General features: G+C 42.0%; 1 protein-coding gene across 2 annotated transcripts in view; it reads left to right on the top strand.

Moving 5' to 3' along the window:
• The window catches only part of tle5 (TLE family member 5, transcriptional modulator), a 54,515-nt gene extending 37,234 nt beyond the window's left edge, over positions 1-17,281 (top strand). Inside the window, exons 4-7 of one of the 2 annotated variants that reach the window (XM_085398165.1) lie at positions 3,351-3,395; positions 10,110-10,172; positions 10,979-11,053; positions 12,820-17,281. In XM_085398165.1, coding sequence (XP_085254291.1) covers positions 3,351-3,395; positions 10,110-10,172; positions 10,979-11,053; positions 12,820-13,044 — 408 coding nt within the window. In that variant the 3' untranslated portion in view covers positions 13,045-17,281. Of the gene's footprint in view, positions 1-3,350; positions 3,396-10,109; positions 10,173-10,978; positions 11,054-12,816 lie in introns of both variants that reach the window. The other variant, XM_085398164.1, reaches the window with a different exon arrangement.
• The last annotated feature ends 3,336 nt before the right edge of the window (positions 17,282-20,617 follow it).

Genomic DNA, 20,617 nt, shown 5'->3' with positions numbered 1-20,617 from the left:
ACAGATTTAAAAGAAGAAATAAAATGTTGTCTAGAGATCTGTGACAGTTTTAAAAAAGCCACAGTATTGAGGCTAGCAGGTAGGCCAACTTATCTGCAATCCCAGCTGATCATCTCACACATTCAATTCCACCTCAGCTCCTTCTTTGCTGCATCTAAATTAATCAATATTATATGTGTTCTCCCTATAGATTAAATCCGATCTGTGCCATTTTCCTGCACTTCACTCAGGCAGCAGCCTCATTTCCAGAAGTGAGAACATGGATCACTTTCGCCAGCTGTGCTTTAGACTGGCAGCCACGTTTAATTTCAGTTCAGTTTAATTTAATTTAGAGAGGACAAAATCAGAAGTCGTCTCAAGGTGTTTCATATTGTAAGGTAAAGATCCTACAGCAATAGAGAGAAAACCCCAACAATCAGCTGACACTTGGTGACAGTGGGAAGGAAAAACACCCTTTTAATGGAAGAAACCTCCGGCGAGCTCAGGCAGGGACAGCCACCTTTAAATACAAAGTGGTGTGCAACACATATTTATAAGAGGTGTGTTTAGAAGAAATAAGCCATCATAGGAAATGTGATGAAAGTTGAAGGCTCCCATTCTACTTATAAGTACCCTCAAAACCACAAGTAAACCAGCAGGCTGAGACTGAAGTGCTATATTGGGGTGATATGGCACTATGAGGTCTTTAAGATAAGATGGGGACTGATTATCCAAAATGTGAGGAGAAGAATTTAAAATTTGACTTTGGATTTAACAATGAAGAAAATCCAATATGGGAGAAATATGCTCCTTCTTCCTAGTCCCTGCCAGTACTCTCGCTTCAGCATTTTAAATGAACTGGAGGTTTCTTAAGGATGTTTTAGGACAACCTGATAATAATGAATTACAATAGTCCAGCCAATAAACTCTAAACTAGTTTTTCACATCACTCTTACACAGGATTGTTCTGCACAAATGCAAGAAAGCAGTCAAGCTAACATGGATGTCTTCGAGAGGAAGCACATACAGGGTTTACACGCAAACTTCACACAGGATCGTCTTACTCTGAGGTGACAGTGCTAACCGCTGCACCATCGATACATGTGAGAAAGGAGAGCAGATGATGCCCTGACCTGATTCTGCCAAAAGTTTCAGAGTTTTTATGTGAAAACGGCTTTAGTGAGGAGTGGGACTACCACGTGCTGCCAGAACAGCTTTGGAGTGTCTTGGCATTTATTTCACAAGCCTCTGGATCTCTACTGGAGGGAAGTAATCATGCTTTTCCAAAAGAATCACATTTTCTTAATTATTTAAAGCATTCTTTACCTTTTTAACTCTTTCCCCCATGACTGCTTTATATCAAAATAACTGGTTGTGCATCAAAAGTTAGTTAGTGAGAGTGATCTCTGCCTGTATAGCTTACTGGAGCAACCCTTGGAAAAAAGGTTTTTATGGGGAAAGAGTTGATGAAGAATTGGCATCACTTGCCAAGACACCACTCCCATCAGTATGGAAAATTTTCATTATAGGATAAAGGTGATGCCTCAGAAGGGATTTGTATTGATTTGCAGTTGCTCTTTCCTCCAAGGGGACACCTGCCCCAAAATAATTACTGGATCTCCTCGTTTGTAGAGGTCAAGTGTTGAGATATTTCCTTCACTTTATCACCCCTCTGTAGATCCGCTGTATTGGATTAACTGAGATAAATTACACGTTTGTTACCATTTGCTTACCATTTGTCTTTTTTAATATGTGCACAGCCCTTATTGGATACATGCTGATGTAATTGTGCAGCCATCTTCACATTCAGCTGAAATAAAACCTGTAAAATTGAATTGTGAATGCAGTATTGCCAAAACAGCCTCCTTCGCCCACTCTGACTCGAACGCACACACAGTCAGCCACGCACACACATACGCGCACTTTCAATCGCACTTCCACTCCATCAGTAGCAGGCCGAGTCTTGTATCCCCACTACGACCTCCCCACTCCTCCTCTAATAGCATATCAGGTTGCCCCACTCCCCCAGCCAGCGGCAGCACCTCCATTTCCCCAGCGCTGTAATTACTTTAGGGAGCTTCCGCGTGGGCACAAGCAGCTACGGAGCTATGTTTTAGTGCGCGTGCATGTGCGTGCGTGCACGTGCATTCACTTACAAGAGAGAGCCAGTGTGAAATTGAACACAAACAACTGTGTGTGCGTGCATATGTGCGTGTGTGTTTGTGTGTGAGTGACAACAAGCGAGAGACAAAAATGTGTGTGTGAGTGAGAGATCTGTGTGTTGTTTGTTTTCCAGTGACAGAGCCAGTCCCCCTGCAGACAGAGTGGGTGATTAACAGGGTTGACGCCTAGAAGGTGGCCCTCTCATTAACACTGAACACACACACACAGACACACAACAGAAGCCGTTTCTCTTCTGTCTCTCCTTTTCTCTCGCAGTCTCTCTTCCTCTTTGTGTCTTCTCTTTGCATGTGTGTGTGTGAACATGTCTGAAGTGTAGAAGTAAGTAAAGGGACTGTTACCGATCACATCGACTTGTCTGGATAATTAATAATTCTAAATAATAAATGAGGCAGCGTCTCTTGTTCCACGTGCGCACACATGTGGATCCTGCTGCTGTGTGATGATTGCAGAGATTAATGAAACTCATCCTGCACACAAACAGCTGTAAGCGACAAACAGAACTTCAGTACGCCCTTTAAATTAAGCAACTGTTTATATTCTCTGGCAGTTCATACATGCAAATTTCATTTGTATGAGGGAGCTGGCGTGTACATGAGAAGGAGGATAAAATGACAAACTGGCAGATTAATTATGCAAATCAGTTGATCGGTTTATTTTTATGTGCCGTCGTAGCTTCGGTTTCAGCAGCTCATCATTTTACATCAAATAACATCGAACAAAGAACATTGGAGGTTGTTATTAAGCTGTTTACTTAAAAACAAAGGCAAAAATGAAAAGGCGAATAAAGTCTTCCGCAGTGTTTCAAGATTACTGTACCCATGTGAATTCTTGTTCTTATTAATCTGCAGTGTAATGATGCCTTTCGGGAATCATCTCTTGGATTTAAGAAGGCCCGTATAATGTTTTTTATGATCATATTAGCATTCGTTGCTTTTGGTGGAAAAAAGCAACGAAGCAAACTGAAGATGCTTCGAGTGTTCCAGCTGAGAAACAGAATTTTTGTGCGATTTCCGATTGTGGTGCAATCAAAATGCACATTAGCTTCAAACGTGATTTGTCACATGCAGTCAGTTGAGCATGATAAATTGTTAGCATGGAGCTCCTGCACAGACAATTTTTCTGGCAACAGTTCGGTGCCTGTGTTTTTATAGCTTTTTCTTCTTCTTCTTCTCCTCTTCTTTGTGTAGTACTATGAGATGTCCTACGGGCTCAACATTGAGATGCACAAACAGGTAAGTCTGTATTTAGTCTCCTTAAAGTTCGCTCTTTTATTCCCATCACATAGGATGTAAAACTGTTGTATGATCATAAACAGAAGATTGCTTTTGTGAAGAAAATTGAAACACAGGAGGATGCCTTTTCTGCTTGCAGGATGTGATGGATTCAAACTGAGGGGCATGCATGTTTATCAAGTTTCTATTGTACCTCCTGTGTGTATTATGTTGCTTAAGGCTTCCTTTCTAACATGCTTCTATAAACTGAGGTGTCTCCATCATCATGCAACTACTGCCGAGGGTTATCAGTCTAATTTTTTGTTATTGCTTTTACCAATGTTTAGAATTTTTCTTCCTGTCAGTTAGCTTTGACATGTGGATTTAAATACTACAGGAAAAAATCCAAAGAAGCCAAATCTGAGTGAAAAATGCTTTTGTGCTGTCAGCAGGAAGTAGCTACATTCCTCTGCATAAATGAATTATTTTATAAACCTGGCTAGCAGCTGTCTGACAGGCAGTGCTCTCTCTATACGTGTTATGGATAAACCTGCGAGAGCCACAAATAAAAGTTGTAGTAATTTCAGAGCAATTTGTTTTAATATTTACAGATGAATCATACATTTACCAATAATCTAGCGTCATTTTGTACTCTGTGATTGAAAAATGTCTCAAGGACTCGCTGTCCTGTATCGTTGCTTGTTGTTCATACTGACGATTCAGCTGGGAGAATTTCCTGGACTTTGAGGTGCCAGTTGGCTAACCTCATCAATGCAGATAAAAAGACATTTAATACTTACTGAACCTTGAATTATGCACTTCATTACAGGGTTCTTTTTTTCTTTAACCTGGCTCAGATGCATTGGTTGCCAGGGTTGGGAATGTCTCCATAAGTTACCTGTTGCATGTGCCTCACTGATGTTTGACTGGCAGATCCACATTGCTGTATTGTGGTAGCCTTATTATGCTACAGACATGGATACTCAGAGAGCAGCTTAGTGTTTTTTTTTTTTTTTTTTGATGGGACGGGTGAGTAAACAGTGACAGGTACAAAGATTTACCATAGACAGTATAAAAGATGGACTTTGTGCCAACATCTGAAAGTGAAGCTAATGTGGAAGTACTTTAAACTTGCATTTTTTTAATGGCCAGCAGGGGGCGACTCCTTTCCTAACAAAAGTATGTCTGGTAGTATAGATGTCTATGGGGCAATGGCCCTTGGCTACCTAGCTGTCTGACATCAGATCACCTTCCTGATGAGTTCATGAGCTCAGTCACTAGTTTCAGGTCACTGATTAAAACACGAAGTTCAGTTTGGCAATTATGGTCATTACTAGAATAAGTCCAGTAATTTTTGTAAAAAGGATTTTTTAGGATTTCCGTTCATGGTCTCAGGAGTCTCATCTCTGCTTTTGGCGGATGGTGTGGTTCCTTTGGACTCATCAACCTTGTTCCGGAAGCCGAGTGTGAAGCAGCTGGGGTGAGAATTTAGCACCTGAAACTCCGAAGCCACGGTTCTTAGTCAGAAAAGGGCAGCGTGCCCACTGCAGGGTGCAGGAGCGAGCTGCTACCTCAAGTGGATGATATCTTAGGGTCTTGTTTACAAGTGAGGGAAGAGGAAAGCAGGAGGCTGACAGATAGATGAATGCGGTGTCAACAGTGATGCAGACGCAGTACTGGGCTGTTGTGGTGAAGATAAAGTATGAAAGTACATCTATGATGTACCTTCTTACCCTCACCTTTGGCCCAGCAGTTTTTGATTTAGTTGTAGCCATAGTCTTTTGATTAAAAAAACATTTAGTTTTATTCCTAATTAGGACTAAATCCTTTTAGTTTTAGTCAACTAAATATCATAGGATTGTAGCAGACGAAGTCTAAAATTGATTCAGTTGAATAAAATACAAAGTGTCAAAGGAGCTGTGCATTCCTCGTGATGCACCGACAGCTTATTGAACTGTTGGTGTGATTATTAAACATAATCTCTGTTTCCTTTGGGGATCTCATTTGAGTGAGGTCACCTAATTCTGTGTGTAAATCCAGTTGTTGTTGATTTTTTTTTGTTGTTTTTAGTAATTTTGAGCATCACGCAGTCATTTCATGTGGATGTAGGTCTTGGCAAAATGGCATTATATTTACATCCAGTGAAAACGGTGCTGTAAGAACTAGTAAGGTATTTTGAAATGGAGGAGAAAAAAAGGCCCTCAATCAGGCAGGGCGTGGGTGAGGGAGTGGTCCATACATCAGTTTGTGTTGCTGCAGCAGGGGGAGTAATTTATGCTCAGCCTGCAGGAGGAGAGAGCGATGGGCCTCCAAGGGGCCAACCCTTATCGATGACCTCGTCTGGTATTGCCCATCCACACTCACAAACGCACACGCACGCTGTCGTATGATTGACGGCGTGCGCTGACAGCCATATTGGAAGAAGGGAGCATGCTTTGACGAATGGAGACACACATGAAAGTAGCAGCTTCCATGATTTAAAGACCTTCACTTGTATGCACCCGCACAAACTCTGAGGTTGGAAGCACAAGACGGGCACCGCGATGCATGCTGAGCAAACGCACACACCTTTCTCCTTTATCTCATAGGGATTAAATTCATAGGCACAAATGGAGTTGTGTGTTTGTGTGTGTACCCAGCAATCTTCGTACGTGCGTGTGTGTACATTAGCTCATGTACTTTCCCATTGGCTGTCTGCAATCTTTTAGAAATGTCAGTGTGTGGGTAGAGCCAGCGTGAGCTTCGGTGTGTTAGCGTGCACGCTCCTGAGCCCCTCCAGTCACTCCATCACCGCATGTGCCTGCGTTTTTTGTGTGTGCGCGTATGTTACCAGCGCATGTTCATAAACGTTTGTGTCTCTCTGCTCGTGTGTGCTGCTGTTACTGTGTGTGCGCACACGCCCGTCCTTTGTGCACAGTGTGAGTGGGTGCCGAGAATCGCTAGTTCCATTAGAGAGTTGAAATTGAAGGGGATGTGTGGAAACGAGTGTCGAGGAGCATTCATGTCTAGGCCTATTGTGCAGAGCCACACTCCCCTCTCTGCTCCTCCTCCTCCTCCTCTGTCTGTTTCCCTGTTTTTTCTTTCTTTCTTTCTTTCTCTCTCTCACACTCACACATTCAATTGCTCCCTCTTGATCACTCTGTCCTACTCAATTCAAAAAATGCCTCTCCACTCTGTGCAGTCTGTCTCTTTGCTCTCTGCATCTCTGTTTTGTCTTAGTGAGGAAAAGCAAGGTTGAGTTGCGGATCGAACTGGGAGTGTGTTGAATGAAGCTGTATCGTTTATCTGTTTTTCCTCGTTTTCTCTTCCTGACAGCATTTGTGTTTTGTTTGTGTTGTGTATAGTATATATGTTCTCATTGTGCTCATCACATAAACCAAACTATGAAGGCAATTCTGAGTATATTCATCTGTATGTGAGCTGCATCTGCAGGAATAGTTGTTCGTGTTCGGCATGGTGGAAACTCTTTGTTAAGCAGAAGTGGCGACACTGAAAAGGCTGTGATTCAGTTATCCAGTCCTAGTTTTAGGAAATTTCAAAACAAAAATGCCAATTATTTTGACCTCGTTTCGTGAGCATTACTTTTTCTTTTTTTTTTATTCTTTTTATCTGATAACAAACTGAAGATATATATGGAAACTGGAGCAAAAGTCCTTTTGATTAGTCATGTAACTGGTCACATTTGTGTACATGAAAATAATATTTTCAACCTTTTAAAGGGAGAAAAAGTATAAATTTAGAGGACAGAGGGGCAATTTGACTTCATTTTCCACTCATACCAGAGGCCATTTTTTAGGTTTAGACCAGGGGTCCCCAATCCCAGTCCTCGAGGGCCGGTGTCCCTGCAGGTTTTAGATGTGTCCTTGATCCATCACAGCTGATTTAAATGGATAAATGACCTTCTCAACATGTCTTGAAGTTCTCCAGAGGCCTGGTAATGAACTAATCGTGTGATTCAGGTGTGTTGACCCAGGGTGAGATCTAAAACCTGCAGGGACACCGGCCCTCGTGGACTGGGATTAGGGACCCCTGGTTTAGATAATCTAGACCAAGAGTGTCAAACTCCAGGCCTCGAGGGCCGGTGTCCCTGCAGGTTTTAGATGTGTCCTTGATCCATCACAGCTGATTTAAATGGCTAAATGGCCTCCTCAACATGTCTTGAAGTTCTCCAGAGACCTGGTAACTAATCATTTGATTCGGGTGTGTTGACCCAGGGTGAGATCTAAAACCTGCAGGACACCGGCCCTCGAGGCCTGGAGTTTGATACCCCTGATCTAGACTATTTGATTAGGTTTAAACAATCTGGACTACTTGGTTAGATTTAGCTAATCAAACCTGCTACCACAAGTTTAGATCATAAATCTTCTTGATAAAAAAACTACTCAGGGCAGATTTAGGTGTTAAAACTATTTAGCTAGGTTCTGAAAAAGGTCGTGGTTTGGGTTGAAGTACAACAGATGGCACTTTGATAAGAGCCACCTGCAGCATGTTATCATGTGTGTGCTGCAGGCATAAAAACTATTACTTTTCCTCTTTGTATTGAAATATATTTCAAAGTCACGCTTATAAAAAACAGGACAGCTTGCTTTCATAAACGAGAAAAAAATCTCAGTATTTCACATTTTGCCATGAGACCCTGTGACTATAGGGGAGCCCACGCAGTGACAAAGCCAGTACACTCTAAGGAAGTCTGTGTAACGTTAGGTTTGTTTACTCTGCCTTCCATACTTCCTTGAAACAGAATTTCGTCAGTGAAAAGTGCTCCAATAGCATTTTAGGAAAGCCAGAATGAAGCAGAGTGAAATGTAAAGTGAGGACACGAGAGAGGAGGCTGCATTCAGAACGAAAAATCTGAGGGAGAAGAGAAGGTGATGGAGAGCAGGGATAACAGAATAGACAAAAGCTGGGTTGGAAAAAAACAAGATAGACAGAATAAAGGGCACTGAAAAAGAGGCAGAGCCATAGTTAGCGTGGAGCGAGTCCCGCAGAGACATTTTAGAGATGTCAGGGAGATTGTATGTGTAATGATGAGCAGATAGGAGTGAAGCGCTTGATGGGAACTGTGCTCTGCATGCCTAATGTCTGTTAGAAGAGCCTCTCTCTCCTCATCGCGCCTCGAATTAGGCTCTAACACAATTACTGCTGCTTTGCATATCTCTTATGGATTGGATGATTACCAACCAAATGTGATAATAGACCTGCATGTGAGAAAGATAGGGAATGTGCATGATGTGAAAGAGAACACGGCGTGTGCGTGCGTGTATGGGAGATTATTACTGTGTGTGCGTGGGTGTGTGTGTGTGTGTGTGTGTGTCCGTCCAAGTGTTTTTAGAAGCGTATTAAGTACAAGCAACTAAATTAATGAGGTGAATAAAGGGATTCTGACACATCTGATATATGTGCATGTGTGTGAGATATATTTGCTCCAGTTTGGGAAGGTCATAGCAGATGTTTCCCATACTGATGAGTGTGGCTTAAATTCGCTGAATGACGATTCACATTTAACAAGGGTTTAAAGGATAAGTGTGGTGATACTCTTTATTTTGAGCTGTCATTAAATCCCATGAAAAGATTAAAATGAGCCGTGAGCTGCTATCACATTTTATCTGTGTAGCCTGAGGCTATTATGCTGAATTCTTCTGTTCCATAGAGTTGTTGTCCTCGACACTTTGCCCTGGCATGGTTTTTGTTCACCTCTTCTGGCTTTGGTTGTTCTATGTTATCATCTCTGACTTTATTCATTCATTCGTTCATGAAATCTTCTCCATGGATCTCACAGGCATTAGTACCCAGTGAGGTGCAGTAACATTTTTTACATTCAGCAAATCCACATCTATGTGCTAAAGACACCACCACCCTACGTTTAGTTGCTCAACAGCCTCAGACAGAAGCAAAGCTGGTATGAGCTTCCTTCTGTTAGTGTATCCCCTCATGACCGAGCATTACTTAGGTGACTTAATCTAATAGAAAAGTAAGAATATCCTTCCCCTCTGTCCCCTGCACCATTAATTCTTGACTATAGACAGTATAAATATGGACGTAGGCGCCCCCATGTTGTCTGTCTTAAACCTCCATTCTCTTTAATGGCCACCAGGGGGAGACACCTGTGGTGGCTAAAAATAAAAATAAAAAATCTGCAAGCACTATCCCGCTGAGTTTATGGGCTCAGTCACTCATTTCATACTGTATAAAACAGTGGTGGTGTGGTGTAGCTTTGCAGTTTGAGGTGTACTCCTAATGCTCCAAACCTGGATAAATGCGAGGGTTGCATCTGGAACACCATCGAGCATAAAACCCGGTCATTAATCCCAATCTGTGCGCTGCGGTGAACTCAATAAACCATAAAGTCCGTTTTGTAAATTTTGATCATTGTAAGATTCAGAAAGGCGAATAACCCAGGATCTGAGCCTACATTTCACAGTCAGATCCGCCCCTTACTTCATTATGAACACACCCAGTGTGTTTTATTTTGAGATACTCATACATGCAACGTTCTATTCTAACCACTGAATATACAATTATCCCTGTTTATTACAACAACTATCAGTTTTTAGGAAACAGTGGAAAGTTTTTTTTATATTTATGACCATTTTTAAGGTTAAAATTATTAAGCTTTGATGCTGACAGGGTGGGGAAGATGGAAAATAACCATTTGAGTTACATATTTTTTCACTGGGTTTGTTGGGAGTGATAAAAATATGGAATACTATAAACCACTATGCTCTCCTTCAACAGGCTGAGATAGTCAAGAGATTGAATGGGATCTGCGCACAGGTCCTCCCCTACCTGTCTCAGGAGGTAAGCGCGTGCACACGCACGCACACACGCACGCACACTCTGGCACAGAGCCGTCAATAACCCTCTGACCCTCAGCACTATTCCTTACATCCTGGAATGAGATCACCCTCATTCCCACCTCATTACCTCTCCACCTCCGTGACCTCAAGCTCAGCATCCCTCTTCTCTCCTCCCATCATTCATCATCACTTGCTTCCTGTGTTTCTTTCCACCTCAATTTCCATTTCACCCTGCCCCCACCTCGATTCTGCCATATTCAATCTGTCCCATCCTCACGGTTGTCCCTTCCCCCCTCCCCTTTTGACCTCTTCCTTCACTCCCCTCTTTCCCTCCATTTTTCCCTCCTTTGCCTCCTCCTACTCCATCCAACTCTTCTCTTGCTTAATACATGTGTGTGTTTGTGTCAGTGTAATAAATGGCTGTGCGATTCAGATAAGCCATGCTCTTATCTGCCCACCAGGGGGTTGACCTCCACCCATTACAGCACACCAGCCGACCATCCATTCCCGGGTGTCACACAAGGCGTGTGTGTGTGTGTGTGTGTGTGTGTGTGTGTGTGTGTGTGTGTGTGTGTGTGTGTGTGTAACTGGATGAATAGCAAAATGGTCAGAGGTGGAGGCGCAACACCAGAGAGGGTTGTCGGGTCTCTGTTGGGACTATTGATATTGATCTAACCTCTCCACCCCCCCCCCCCCCCCCCCCCCCAACTCTCCTCCCCATGTTTCTATCTCGCTTTTGTCTTTCTCACTTTCCTCCTCTTGTCTTTACCCCCTGCCTCCCCCCTGTCTCCCACCCACCATCTCCAGCACCAGCAGCAGGTCCTGGCAGCCATAGAGAGGGCCAAGCAGGTCACCCCCCCGGAGATGAACTCCATCATAAGGGTACGTTGTTGCAACCCTAACCCTGCCTGAAAAAGTGCAAATATTGACCAACCCGATCAATTCTATTGTTTTCTTTTACATCTTGCATTTATTGACTTATTGTTTGTGAGGATAAAAACCTTTGTGTGTCATCGCAGGGTTTTTCTCAAAAACCTAAAATGTTTTTTTAATGCTTTTTTTATATCGTGTGAAATGAAAAACCCTAAACCTCAAAGGTTTCCTGCCCCGATCTGTTTCCTCCTAAACAGAGCATTATAAAAGTAAATAAGCATTTATTAGCTCCAGTTGCTAATGAAAAACGTTAAAATGACCCATAAATCATGATTATATTCAAGCGCTGGTAATGTATGCCTGCACAGTAAAATAAACATTTATAATTGTTCCCACTGTTTTGTTTAAGCAGCTCTGGGAACAATTAATTTTTAAAGGGTTTCTTTAGAGTTATATTGATGAAGTCCAAGAGAAACTTTTAAAGCACAGACTTTCTTTTTTTTTTCTGATGCACCAAAAGTTGGAATATAAGAAATTAACTTTTCTAGAAGTGGCTAAGCTCCAAAGAAATGCTGGATTCTTCTGTTAAAGCCTCCATGCCTTGAAATGTTTTTGTTTAGGTTTCATGTTAAATGTGCAGATTTAAGTAGAGATAACCTCGGGGCATTATTAGGGTTAAAATCTCTTCTACACTTACGTCTTAGGAGTGTGTAGTACTCTTCATCACGAGTAAACTACTTTTTGTGTCTTTTTAAAGTGGTGGTATCCATCCCATTGAGGGGATAAATTTGATTAAGCCACAATCCTGTCCATTGAAACAATTACAGCACAGTTATCTCGCTAGCTAAAATACCAAATCTGTACAAACCAGGCCAGCTCGTTAGCCTGCTATGCGCAGATATTCTTTATATCGGCAGCTTTAACTACTTCAGCTACGCTTCATCATTATCAGCCTCGTGTTAGCTATCCTAGCTCCTCCATCATTTCACTATTGTCTAGTGTTCGCTAGCCCAGCCACTCCATCACTGTGATAGATGATTCACGGTGGTGCGTTGCTTTTGTCTTTGTGTCTGCGACTTGTGATAAAGAAGGTGGCGCTCTGCGTTGGCGTTTGTGGTAGGGCGTTCTGTTGTCGGTGGATCTTTTGCTTTCAAAGGAGCTTGTAAAGAAAAGCGTCTGGACTTCTTTAAGTTGCTTGAAGACGCTTGAAGTCCAGACGCTTTTCTTTACAAGCTCCTTCGACTACGATGACCTGGATGACTGAGAACCTTCACAGACATCTTTTGCTTTGACTTTAGTCGCATCATGTAGAAAGTTAGAGGATCAGCGGGGGCAGTTATGTGTCGATTATAAGAGGTCAGAGGGAGCTGCCGTAAAAATGAACTCACTTTTGGGTGTGTGTAAAAGAGAAGCGTGGCAGTAACAATGTATCTCTCTGTACTTTAAAATCAAAGGCATGTCGATCCCATGATATTGTTTTTTCCAGTTCTGTGCTCAGATACCTCTTTGTCTGCACTTGTTTCTTAGGCTTTTATACATCTTAAAAACTGCATCTATTATAAATAAGCTATGTGTATCTTCTACTGAGCATGTGCTATGATACGTGCGTTCCATCTATCCTGTTGTCTGTAAACTATTAGCGCTGTGCCTCAAGGGTTATATATTAAACATGACCTGTGGTTCTATAATAGGTCTGTCCTGTGTTTTGCAGTGATTTGTGCGCTTGATCTATCCTACTGTCTCTAAGTTGCGTCTGATTCTTTTCCATGCAGCAGCAGCTCCAGGCTCACCAGCTGTCTCAGCTTCAGGGCCTGGCCCTGCCCATGACTCCGCTGCCGCTGAGCCTGAGCCAGCCGACCCTCCCTGCCGTCACCACCTCCTCTGGTCTCTTCTCCCTCTCTTCCCTGCTGGCCTCTCAAGCCCAGCTGGCCAAGGAGGAGAAAGCATCGCGGGATGGAGTCGACAGCCACCGTGAGGAGGATGGAGACAAGTCTGATTAGATGGTGTTTCAGCCCTATTCAGCTCTGTTTTTATCCAGAGACCTGAATCCCTAGATTCAAGCCCACTTGGCCTATAGCCTCTCCCCCAGGTCTCCCTCTCTTTGACACTACCTAACATGGGCTTCAATTTCATCTCTTCCGACCCCCTAGCCAACCCCATTATTGGGAGGTCTTTGGCACATACCACCTTATATCCTGGTATTCACCATAGTTGGGTTGTTTCTATATCTTTTTTTTTTTTTTTTTTTTTTTTTTTTAAGCCATGAGACTGTCGCTTTCTTATGTATCTTGTATTTTCAAGTGTGCTCTCTCTCTCTCTCTCTCTCTCTTTTTTGCATGTGATTAAGCCACATTTATCCCTTTTTAAAAAAAAAGAAAATCAGGACTACTTTCTATTTCAGTTTCTTCCTGCCTCCCTCTTGCTTTTCTCTCTCTTCTGATTCCCGTTGAGTTTCCGTGTTTTCCTTTCTTCTCCATGCCTCTCTCTCTCTTCCTCCCTGTCTTCCTCCCACCTCTTGCCTCTGCCTCTTTCATAGGTCCTTGTTAGACAGGACTGATCCGTCAGACTGAATGCACTGTTCCGTAGGTGTTAACAGAAAAACTGTTAAACACTTGGATTTGCTGGCAAGCTGTAAAACTTGTCAGATGCAACACAGGATTCCTAAAAACTTCATTTTCCCAACATAAAGGTCTCACCGAAATCAGCAGTGTTGATATTTCATGGTGTTTCACCTCGCGTGTATTCATTCTAAGATAAAAGTGGGCTCAAAGTTTAAATGTTGGATTGATAAAAGATCAGAGAATTGTTTAAATAATGCCCCGGCTAAAGACAGAAGCGTGCTTAAAAGCTATACTCACTTTCTAATCAAAAACCTCTGCCTTCAAAAGAGAATCGGTGTTATGAAAAGACATATCCGGGCAAATTAGAGATTTTGCGAGTAATCCTAATTTTATATAAAATAAAAGCATCTTAGATCTGACTTAATGCTGAGAGCCGTCAGAGTAGATAACAGACCCACCTTGATAAGTAATCCCCCCGACGTTTGATCCTTGCCCGACCCTGTGAGGTGCGTTGGATAAATCCACCCAGCACCGTAACTGAAAGGCATCATTAAACGGAGCTGAGGTAGCACAACGTGCAGCAAAGAGAAGTAACGCCACTTCACGTCCACACCTTCCCACCATCTTTTTCCTCTTTAATGTGCACTAATATCAGAGCAGACACTGAGGGGAGAAAGAGTGCATGTTGTGTGTTTGACAGCAGAGGGCAGCGTGTGTCTTTGAACCATCCTCCTCGCTTGTGCAGAACAAGGACAATGACAGAGTGCAGACTGTGTCACAAAGGGAATGGCTTATTTATCCAGTCTGAGTGTGCAAACTTAACGCACAGTAGACACTAGACCGGTGGCATCAATTACTGCAGTGATGCAGGTCTCGAAAAGTTGTCTGCTTTGGTTTATTTTGGTCTCTAAATGGAATGACTCCATCCTAGCATGAAACAAAAACACGGGCTCTCTGTAAATTCACTTTTAAATACCCTACGATTCACTGCACATAAAGATCTTTCACATATCAGATTAATCCTGCATTATACAGTTGATTTAATGCCTACATGGGGCACTGAGTATGATTGAATATAGTTACATTACTGTAATTCACACAAATGAAGCACAAGTGCATTCTACAGCTGCTGCTATGAATCCAAACTAAACAAAAACACCCCCTTCAAACAGAAAGGTCCTGTACGCTCTTGGTTGTTTTCAGATTAGACCTCGAGTCTGCTGGAAGCTGGGCGAAACTATGCCAGCCCACCACAACATTGATGATCTCATTGCAATACAAAGTTCAGCTGCGGAATCTTCTGGTTTGACTTTCCTTTAGATGTTATTACGAGCAACGGCACCTCTGCCACATTGCTGAAGGTCTTTATCCGGTCAGAGGATCTACTACCACCGTCCTGGTGCCAGACGCCAAAGGACAATTCCCAGATGTCTCGTTTCCATGCACCAACCTGTTGGAGCTTTTTTGGAGGTGCAAGGTAACATACTCAGTGTTAGGCAGATGGCTTTAAAGTTGTGGTTGATTATTTTATTAAAATACCCACTGCATCTTTTACCAAATTCTTAAGGGAAAAAAAAGTTCTGCTCCATGTGGGGGTCTGCAAAAAATGTAGTAGTTGACGTTGCATAGTTTGTCCAACAGAGGGCACTCTGCAACACACGTGATTTGAATGCCACGCAGCAAACGCAGCAACCAGCCGGTCACTAATCTGGGAACCAGGTTTACTAAAGTCAGACTCTAACTGTAAACTGAGCAGATCAGCAACTCTGAGTTGGTATCTTCATGGAGGCTGGTCAGAGTAGGCAGCCATTTTTAATGATGCTGTCTGAAACAGAGGTCGCTTGTGACATATTGAGTCTCATAAAGGTTAAATAAATAAAACTAAAATTATGTTGGGCCGCTCTATATAATCGTAGAAAAAAGTTTGTACCATAGGCCTGCCATCGGATCAGAATTGAATCCGATCATTTCCTATCTGATTTCTCAGGATTAACAAACTCTGAATTTTAGCTAAACCTGCTTCCTGGAATAGGGTTGTGATCTGAGAGGAGCATAATATAATATCACCAAATACTGTTTGTTTTTTGTTTTTTAAAATTAAAGAGTGTCTTTTGCATTACATACAGTTCCTTACTGTGATCTAAAATTGGTCTTTACAGGAAATGAAGACACATCTGCAGCTCTTTAATAAACTCTTCTGTTTATTTATTTTTTAAACCAGCATGGCAAGAATTCATGTTATTAGTAAGGAGAATAATCAGTGATCGCTTTTAGAAGCATCTGAAAGTCTTATGTTGCATTTAATTAAGAACATTTGTATAATGATAGCATTACAGTCCAAATTCTCAGTCAGTTAGGAGACTATTATTTGTAAAGTAGTATAGAGCCAGTTTGACAGTATCTTTTGTTTGGTTGTTTTCACTTCAGACATTTTGACATGTCCCAGTAAGGTAAGGTGTAAATAGTAGAATTAATGACTTCCATTGAGCTGTTAAGTACTGTTCATGCTATCATACTGTCATTGCTTAGTGGGAAATTTAAATTGACCAGAGCTGTAATTTATATCAGTAACACAGATATTCTACCTGTTAGTACAAGTCAAAATCTCTGCTGTGAAAAGTATCAGTGCAAATTAATAAATAGTGGAAGTAGACCAATTTTTATACCCAGTGCGCATTTATAACACCAAAAAAAATGCAAAATAGGACTGAAAATTTGTCTATAGTTAAAAAACAAAAAAGAATAGAGACTACATCGCGTTCTTCATCATGTTTGGGTTGAATTTGTTTGCTTTTTGGATATATTGGAGTTTCTTTTTACTGTCCCGGGGATTTGTCAGGCAACAGAAGTGCGAATGGGCGAAATGTCTGCTTTCAAAAAGATGACATGCAATTTGAGAGGTACCACGTATACTTTGAAAATGTCGAACCACACTTAAAAGCACGTACACCTGTCTTGACCTCCTCTCTTTTCATCTCTGAATGGCTTCATTGAGTGTAGCCATCTCGAGCTGTATATGTATTTTTAAAAAAAAACCTGCTCCTTTCATTTGGGGGAAAATAAGCTCAGAATGGTCTCCGGTTTGATGATAAAGCACATTTTTATTGCAGAAGTACCCTTCAAAGAGATCGGCGAACGTGCACGTTTGATATCCAAAAGTGAAAATACATATGAGGGACTTTCAGAATAAAAGCCTCCGTCTTCTAAAGGTTCAGGTGATAAACTGTTGATGGCATTTGCTGGAGGACTCTTTCAATGATCCCCATTGTTGTGTATGTATGTGAATACATAAAACAAGGTGTGTATAAACACTTGTACAGATCCCGTAGTCGATGCTAAACCAGATGAAATGCGTTGCTGTTCTTACAACTAAAGCTAACATGCTACCTTGCTTGTGAATTAAGCTCGCGGCACGTCGTCCTCCCATCTAGCTGCATACTGTATGTATCTAGTTGCATACATACTGTACTTGTTGTAGTGAAATGCAGAGCGTGTAGACAAAGCAGAACACACACACACATCAATGCATGTCTGCGGGGGAACTGAGATTGATTTCTTTCTAGTGGAGACATTTTTTTTTTTTTCTTTTTAAAGAATGTTTGATCCAAACTTTCTGTGATCGATGCAGTCGTTCCTTTCCTCCCCCCTTTTCTTCGTTTTTAAATATTAATCGATATGAGCTAGAGGGAGATTTGCAAGGCTGACGTTTTAGACGTACAAATGAAATTCTATGTATTTGTTGAAGTAGTTGGAGGTGCTCGCCTCTGTATACAGTTATACATAGAAAGCTTTATGTGTATATGGCTGCATCTTCTCTTGTCTGTCCTGGATGATTCTTGTGCTATTGTGTTACAAAACTGATGTGACACCAGGGGGGAGGGAAACTGCAGTATGTTGACCTTTTCACCCTTTGATCCCCCTTTCCTTTTCTCCCCCCTCCCACCACCCTAACACTCCCTCCCTCCCACCCACTCCCCTTGACTCCTGTGCCGCCTCTTTGCCCTCATAGCGTGAAGCATTGTAAGCGTTTTGAGCTTTGTAAAGGTCTTTTTTTAAATACTTATTTTGTGTATAATGTAAAACCTAAAAGTGTGTAATTTGGCAAAAAAAAAATGTTTTGTGTCTGAAATCATAGCTTCATTTAAACAAACGAAAAAGAAACTCTAAAAAAAAAAACGTACAGCAAACATTTACTATAAATAAAATGAAATGTTCTGCAGTAAGGAAGGACTTCTGGTGCCTTACAAATAAAGTCAATCAAATCATAAACAAGTCTCGCTCGTCTTTGACTTGATGCACACCGTCTCCTGACTGGGAAGAGTGGCTCTTGTGGGCTTCCAACATTTTATTGTCCTTTTTCTGCTTATTGCTGGCAGGATGGAAGAATCGTTGCTTCCCGGTTATCTCAGCGTTCGAGTGTGAACTTGCAAACTGAAAAATTTGCAATCAACATTAACAATAACCAGTCCCTAGCTTGGCTGGCTGCTGCACCACTCACACCCCAAAAAGTTACAAAGAAAATGTTATTGCAGGGTAAGTGAGGTTCTTCAGGTATGCCCCACTGTGAGGGGAACCCTAGGGTGGATCCAGGACATGTTTCTTCTCTTGGCTGACCTGGGACCACCTTAGTACCCCCACAAAGAGCTAGAGGCCTGAGAGAGGGAGGTCTGATAATCTCTGTTCAGGCTCGTGACTGGATAAGGACAAATGGAGGGATGGATTGATTATTAGGAAATATGCACGTTGTGATCAGGTGAATACCGTTGCTTTTCCAAGTGTGCAGGTTTAGCAACACTGACTCCTAAAAATAAGAATAACCCAAAACCCCCTTTCTAGATTTATGCCACTTTAGACAGGTGACAGTGAAAGTCTTATTTATTTTAAGGTAACACAAACCTAACAATTTTTAATTTCAGCTCTAAAAAAAATCACGATTGTGATCTCTGCCAATAGATCCCACTCGATCCTACTTTAATTACAGCATACGCCCATGAAGCACACTTCACAAGGTAACATATTATTTGGAACATGGGCAACTTATTTTTTTTAATTGGATGAAAGATGCAGAGCCAGTGATATATTTTTAAATCAGTTTCACTTCATGATACTGAAGTGCTCTTTTGCCACCATTCAGAGAGACCGATTAAAAACCCAAACGCTGGCATGGCTGATTAATGTGCAGATTAATCAAATCTCTCTCGAGTGTTTCAGCTTAAACTTGAGCTTGTGCGTGTCTTTGAGAAACTGTTACTCATCACGCCAGCGCAGATGTTCTTTATAGTGGCACTAAAAAACTCAACATACGAGTGAATCACCCATCTTTTAAATTTTAGGGTCTAACTCCAAAGCTTAGATAAGAGAGCACTCAGTGTTTTAACATCAGCGATGTTTGAGGTTTTTTCCAGACCCGGAATTATTCATTTAAACGTGTCCTGATGTCTTCTGACCGCCCTAGGGTGGCTGTAGTTCACGTCAGATCCACCAGGAGGAAGTGTTGATTTACGTTTACCAGCCCTTTTCCCACTGAGGTGAACCCGGCAGGTAATTGCTCTGAGGTATTCTCACATGCGCTCCTGTGTTTGTGTGTCACATAGGAGGGGAAGCTTCCTGTTCTTAAGACTGCAATGATGAGATTTTATCTATTCTGCACTGTGTGTGTCCAGATTTGATGTTACATCTCGAAGGCAGCGGATCACGACCCCGCTTGGCGCCTGTACAATATCCCCATTTGGATGCTCTGTTTATCAGGTTTGAGCCCTAACTTGGTTTGCTGCATTCACCACTCCTCCTGGTCCATTCAGGTGGATGCACATCCAGTGGATTTTTGTTTTTCTTTGTGCAAAATTACATTGGTTTCTTTCTCATTTCCTCCTCAGTCTGTTTTCTCTTTTTCCTCCCTGTCACCGTCTCCCTCTGGTTGCCTTCCTCACTGTGTGTGTGTGTGTGTGTGTGTGTGTGTGTGTGTGTGTGTGTGTGTTTGTTTTCAGAGATGAGGGAGAGGAAGGCTTGTGAGCCCTCTGAGTTCCTGTGGTTGCAGCCCTTCCTCCCCTCTTCCTCCCTTTCCTCTTATTCTGTCTCCCTGCAGACGGCTCTGGATCTGACACTTAAATAAATATGAAAGTGCCCTATTTTTTCCTCTTTCTGTCTGAGGATTCACACATTCCTCACAAGAAGCTACACAGGCAGCAGAGGAGGCGCGCATCTCTCTCATCCAGTGTTTTTTTTTTTTATTATTTCTTCCCCTCCCCTCCCCTTTCTAAACCCCATTGGAAAAAAAGTGCCACATTCTTACTTAGGTTGTTTAATTAGTGGCACTTTAAAGGATAAAGTTGGTGTCATATTATGTGAACAAATCCCATGAAAAGATCCCTATTGTAGCATATTCCTCAGTGCTATCTCAGGACGACAAAAGCAAACAAAACATGCCATTAAAAAAAAAAACTTTAAGATTTTAGCAGTCCATGCTGGAGAAAGTCAGTCTTTGGTCCCCTATAGCTCCTCTCCTCACTAGCACACATAAAAGACTCAGAGCTAGGACAGCAATATGCTGCTATTTGTTGTTAATGGTGCTTGGCGATGCAGGCCAGTGCCGGCTGCTGAGCTACATTTATTTAAAGGTGCCCAGCCCGGCAATGTATCGAGGTTGCGGGAGGGTTAGGAGTGCAGGGTTGGGGGTGGTTTGAGATACATTATACTTTGTATAAATGAGAGAGTCACAACCAGACAAAAGCCGCTCACATTTGTTGTGATGCTGAGATGTAACCAACATGAATTTTTAAAGGCACACTTGTTATGCTTGTCCTTAAATTCTGCCACATATATATTGTGGTATCCGATCTTGAAAGTCAGGCTTTGTGCAGCACATGAGTCAAACACAGCCCAGTATAATATTAGTAAGAGCGTATATACTCAACATAGGAATCTCGCTCACACTGCTCCACCCACTTCCTGTTTATACCTTTTGCTTGCAAGCGGCGGCCAATCAGAAAGAAGTTGGCTTAAAAATGTAATA

Source organism: Rhamphochromis longiceps, linkage group LG23 (genome assembly GCF_057381845.1).
Source record: "Rhamphochromis longiceps isolate RC_006_pf linkage group LG23, R_longiceps_female_GT1.1, whole genome shotgun sequence".
Classification (NCBI taxonomy): Eukaryota; Metazoa; Chordata; class Actinopteri; order Cichliformes; family Cichlidae; genus Rhamphochromis; species Rhamphochromis longiceps.
Note: the sequence above shows the minus strand (reverse complement) of the source record. Positions and strands in the feature narration are given on the sequence as shown.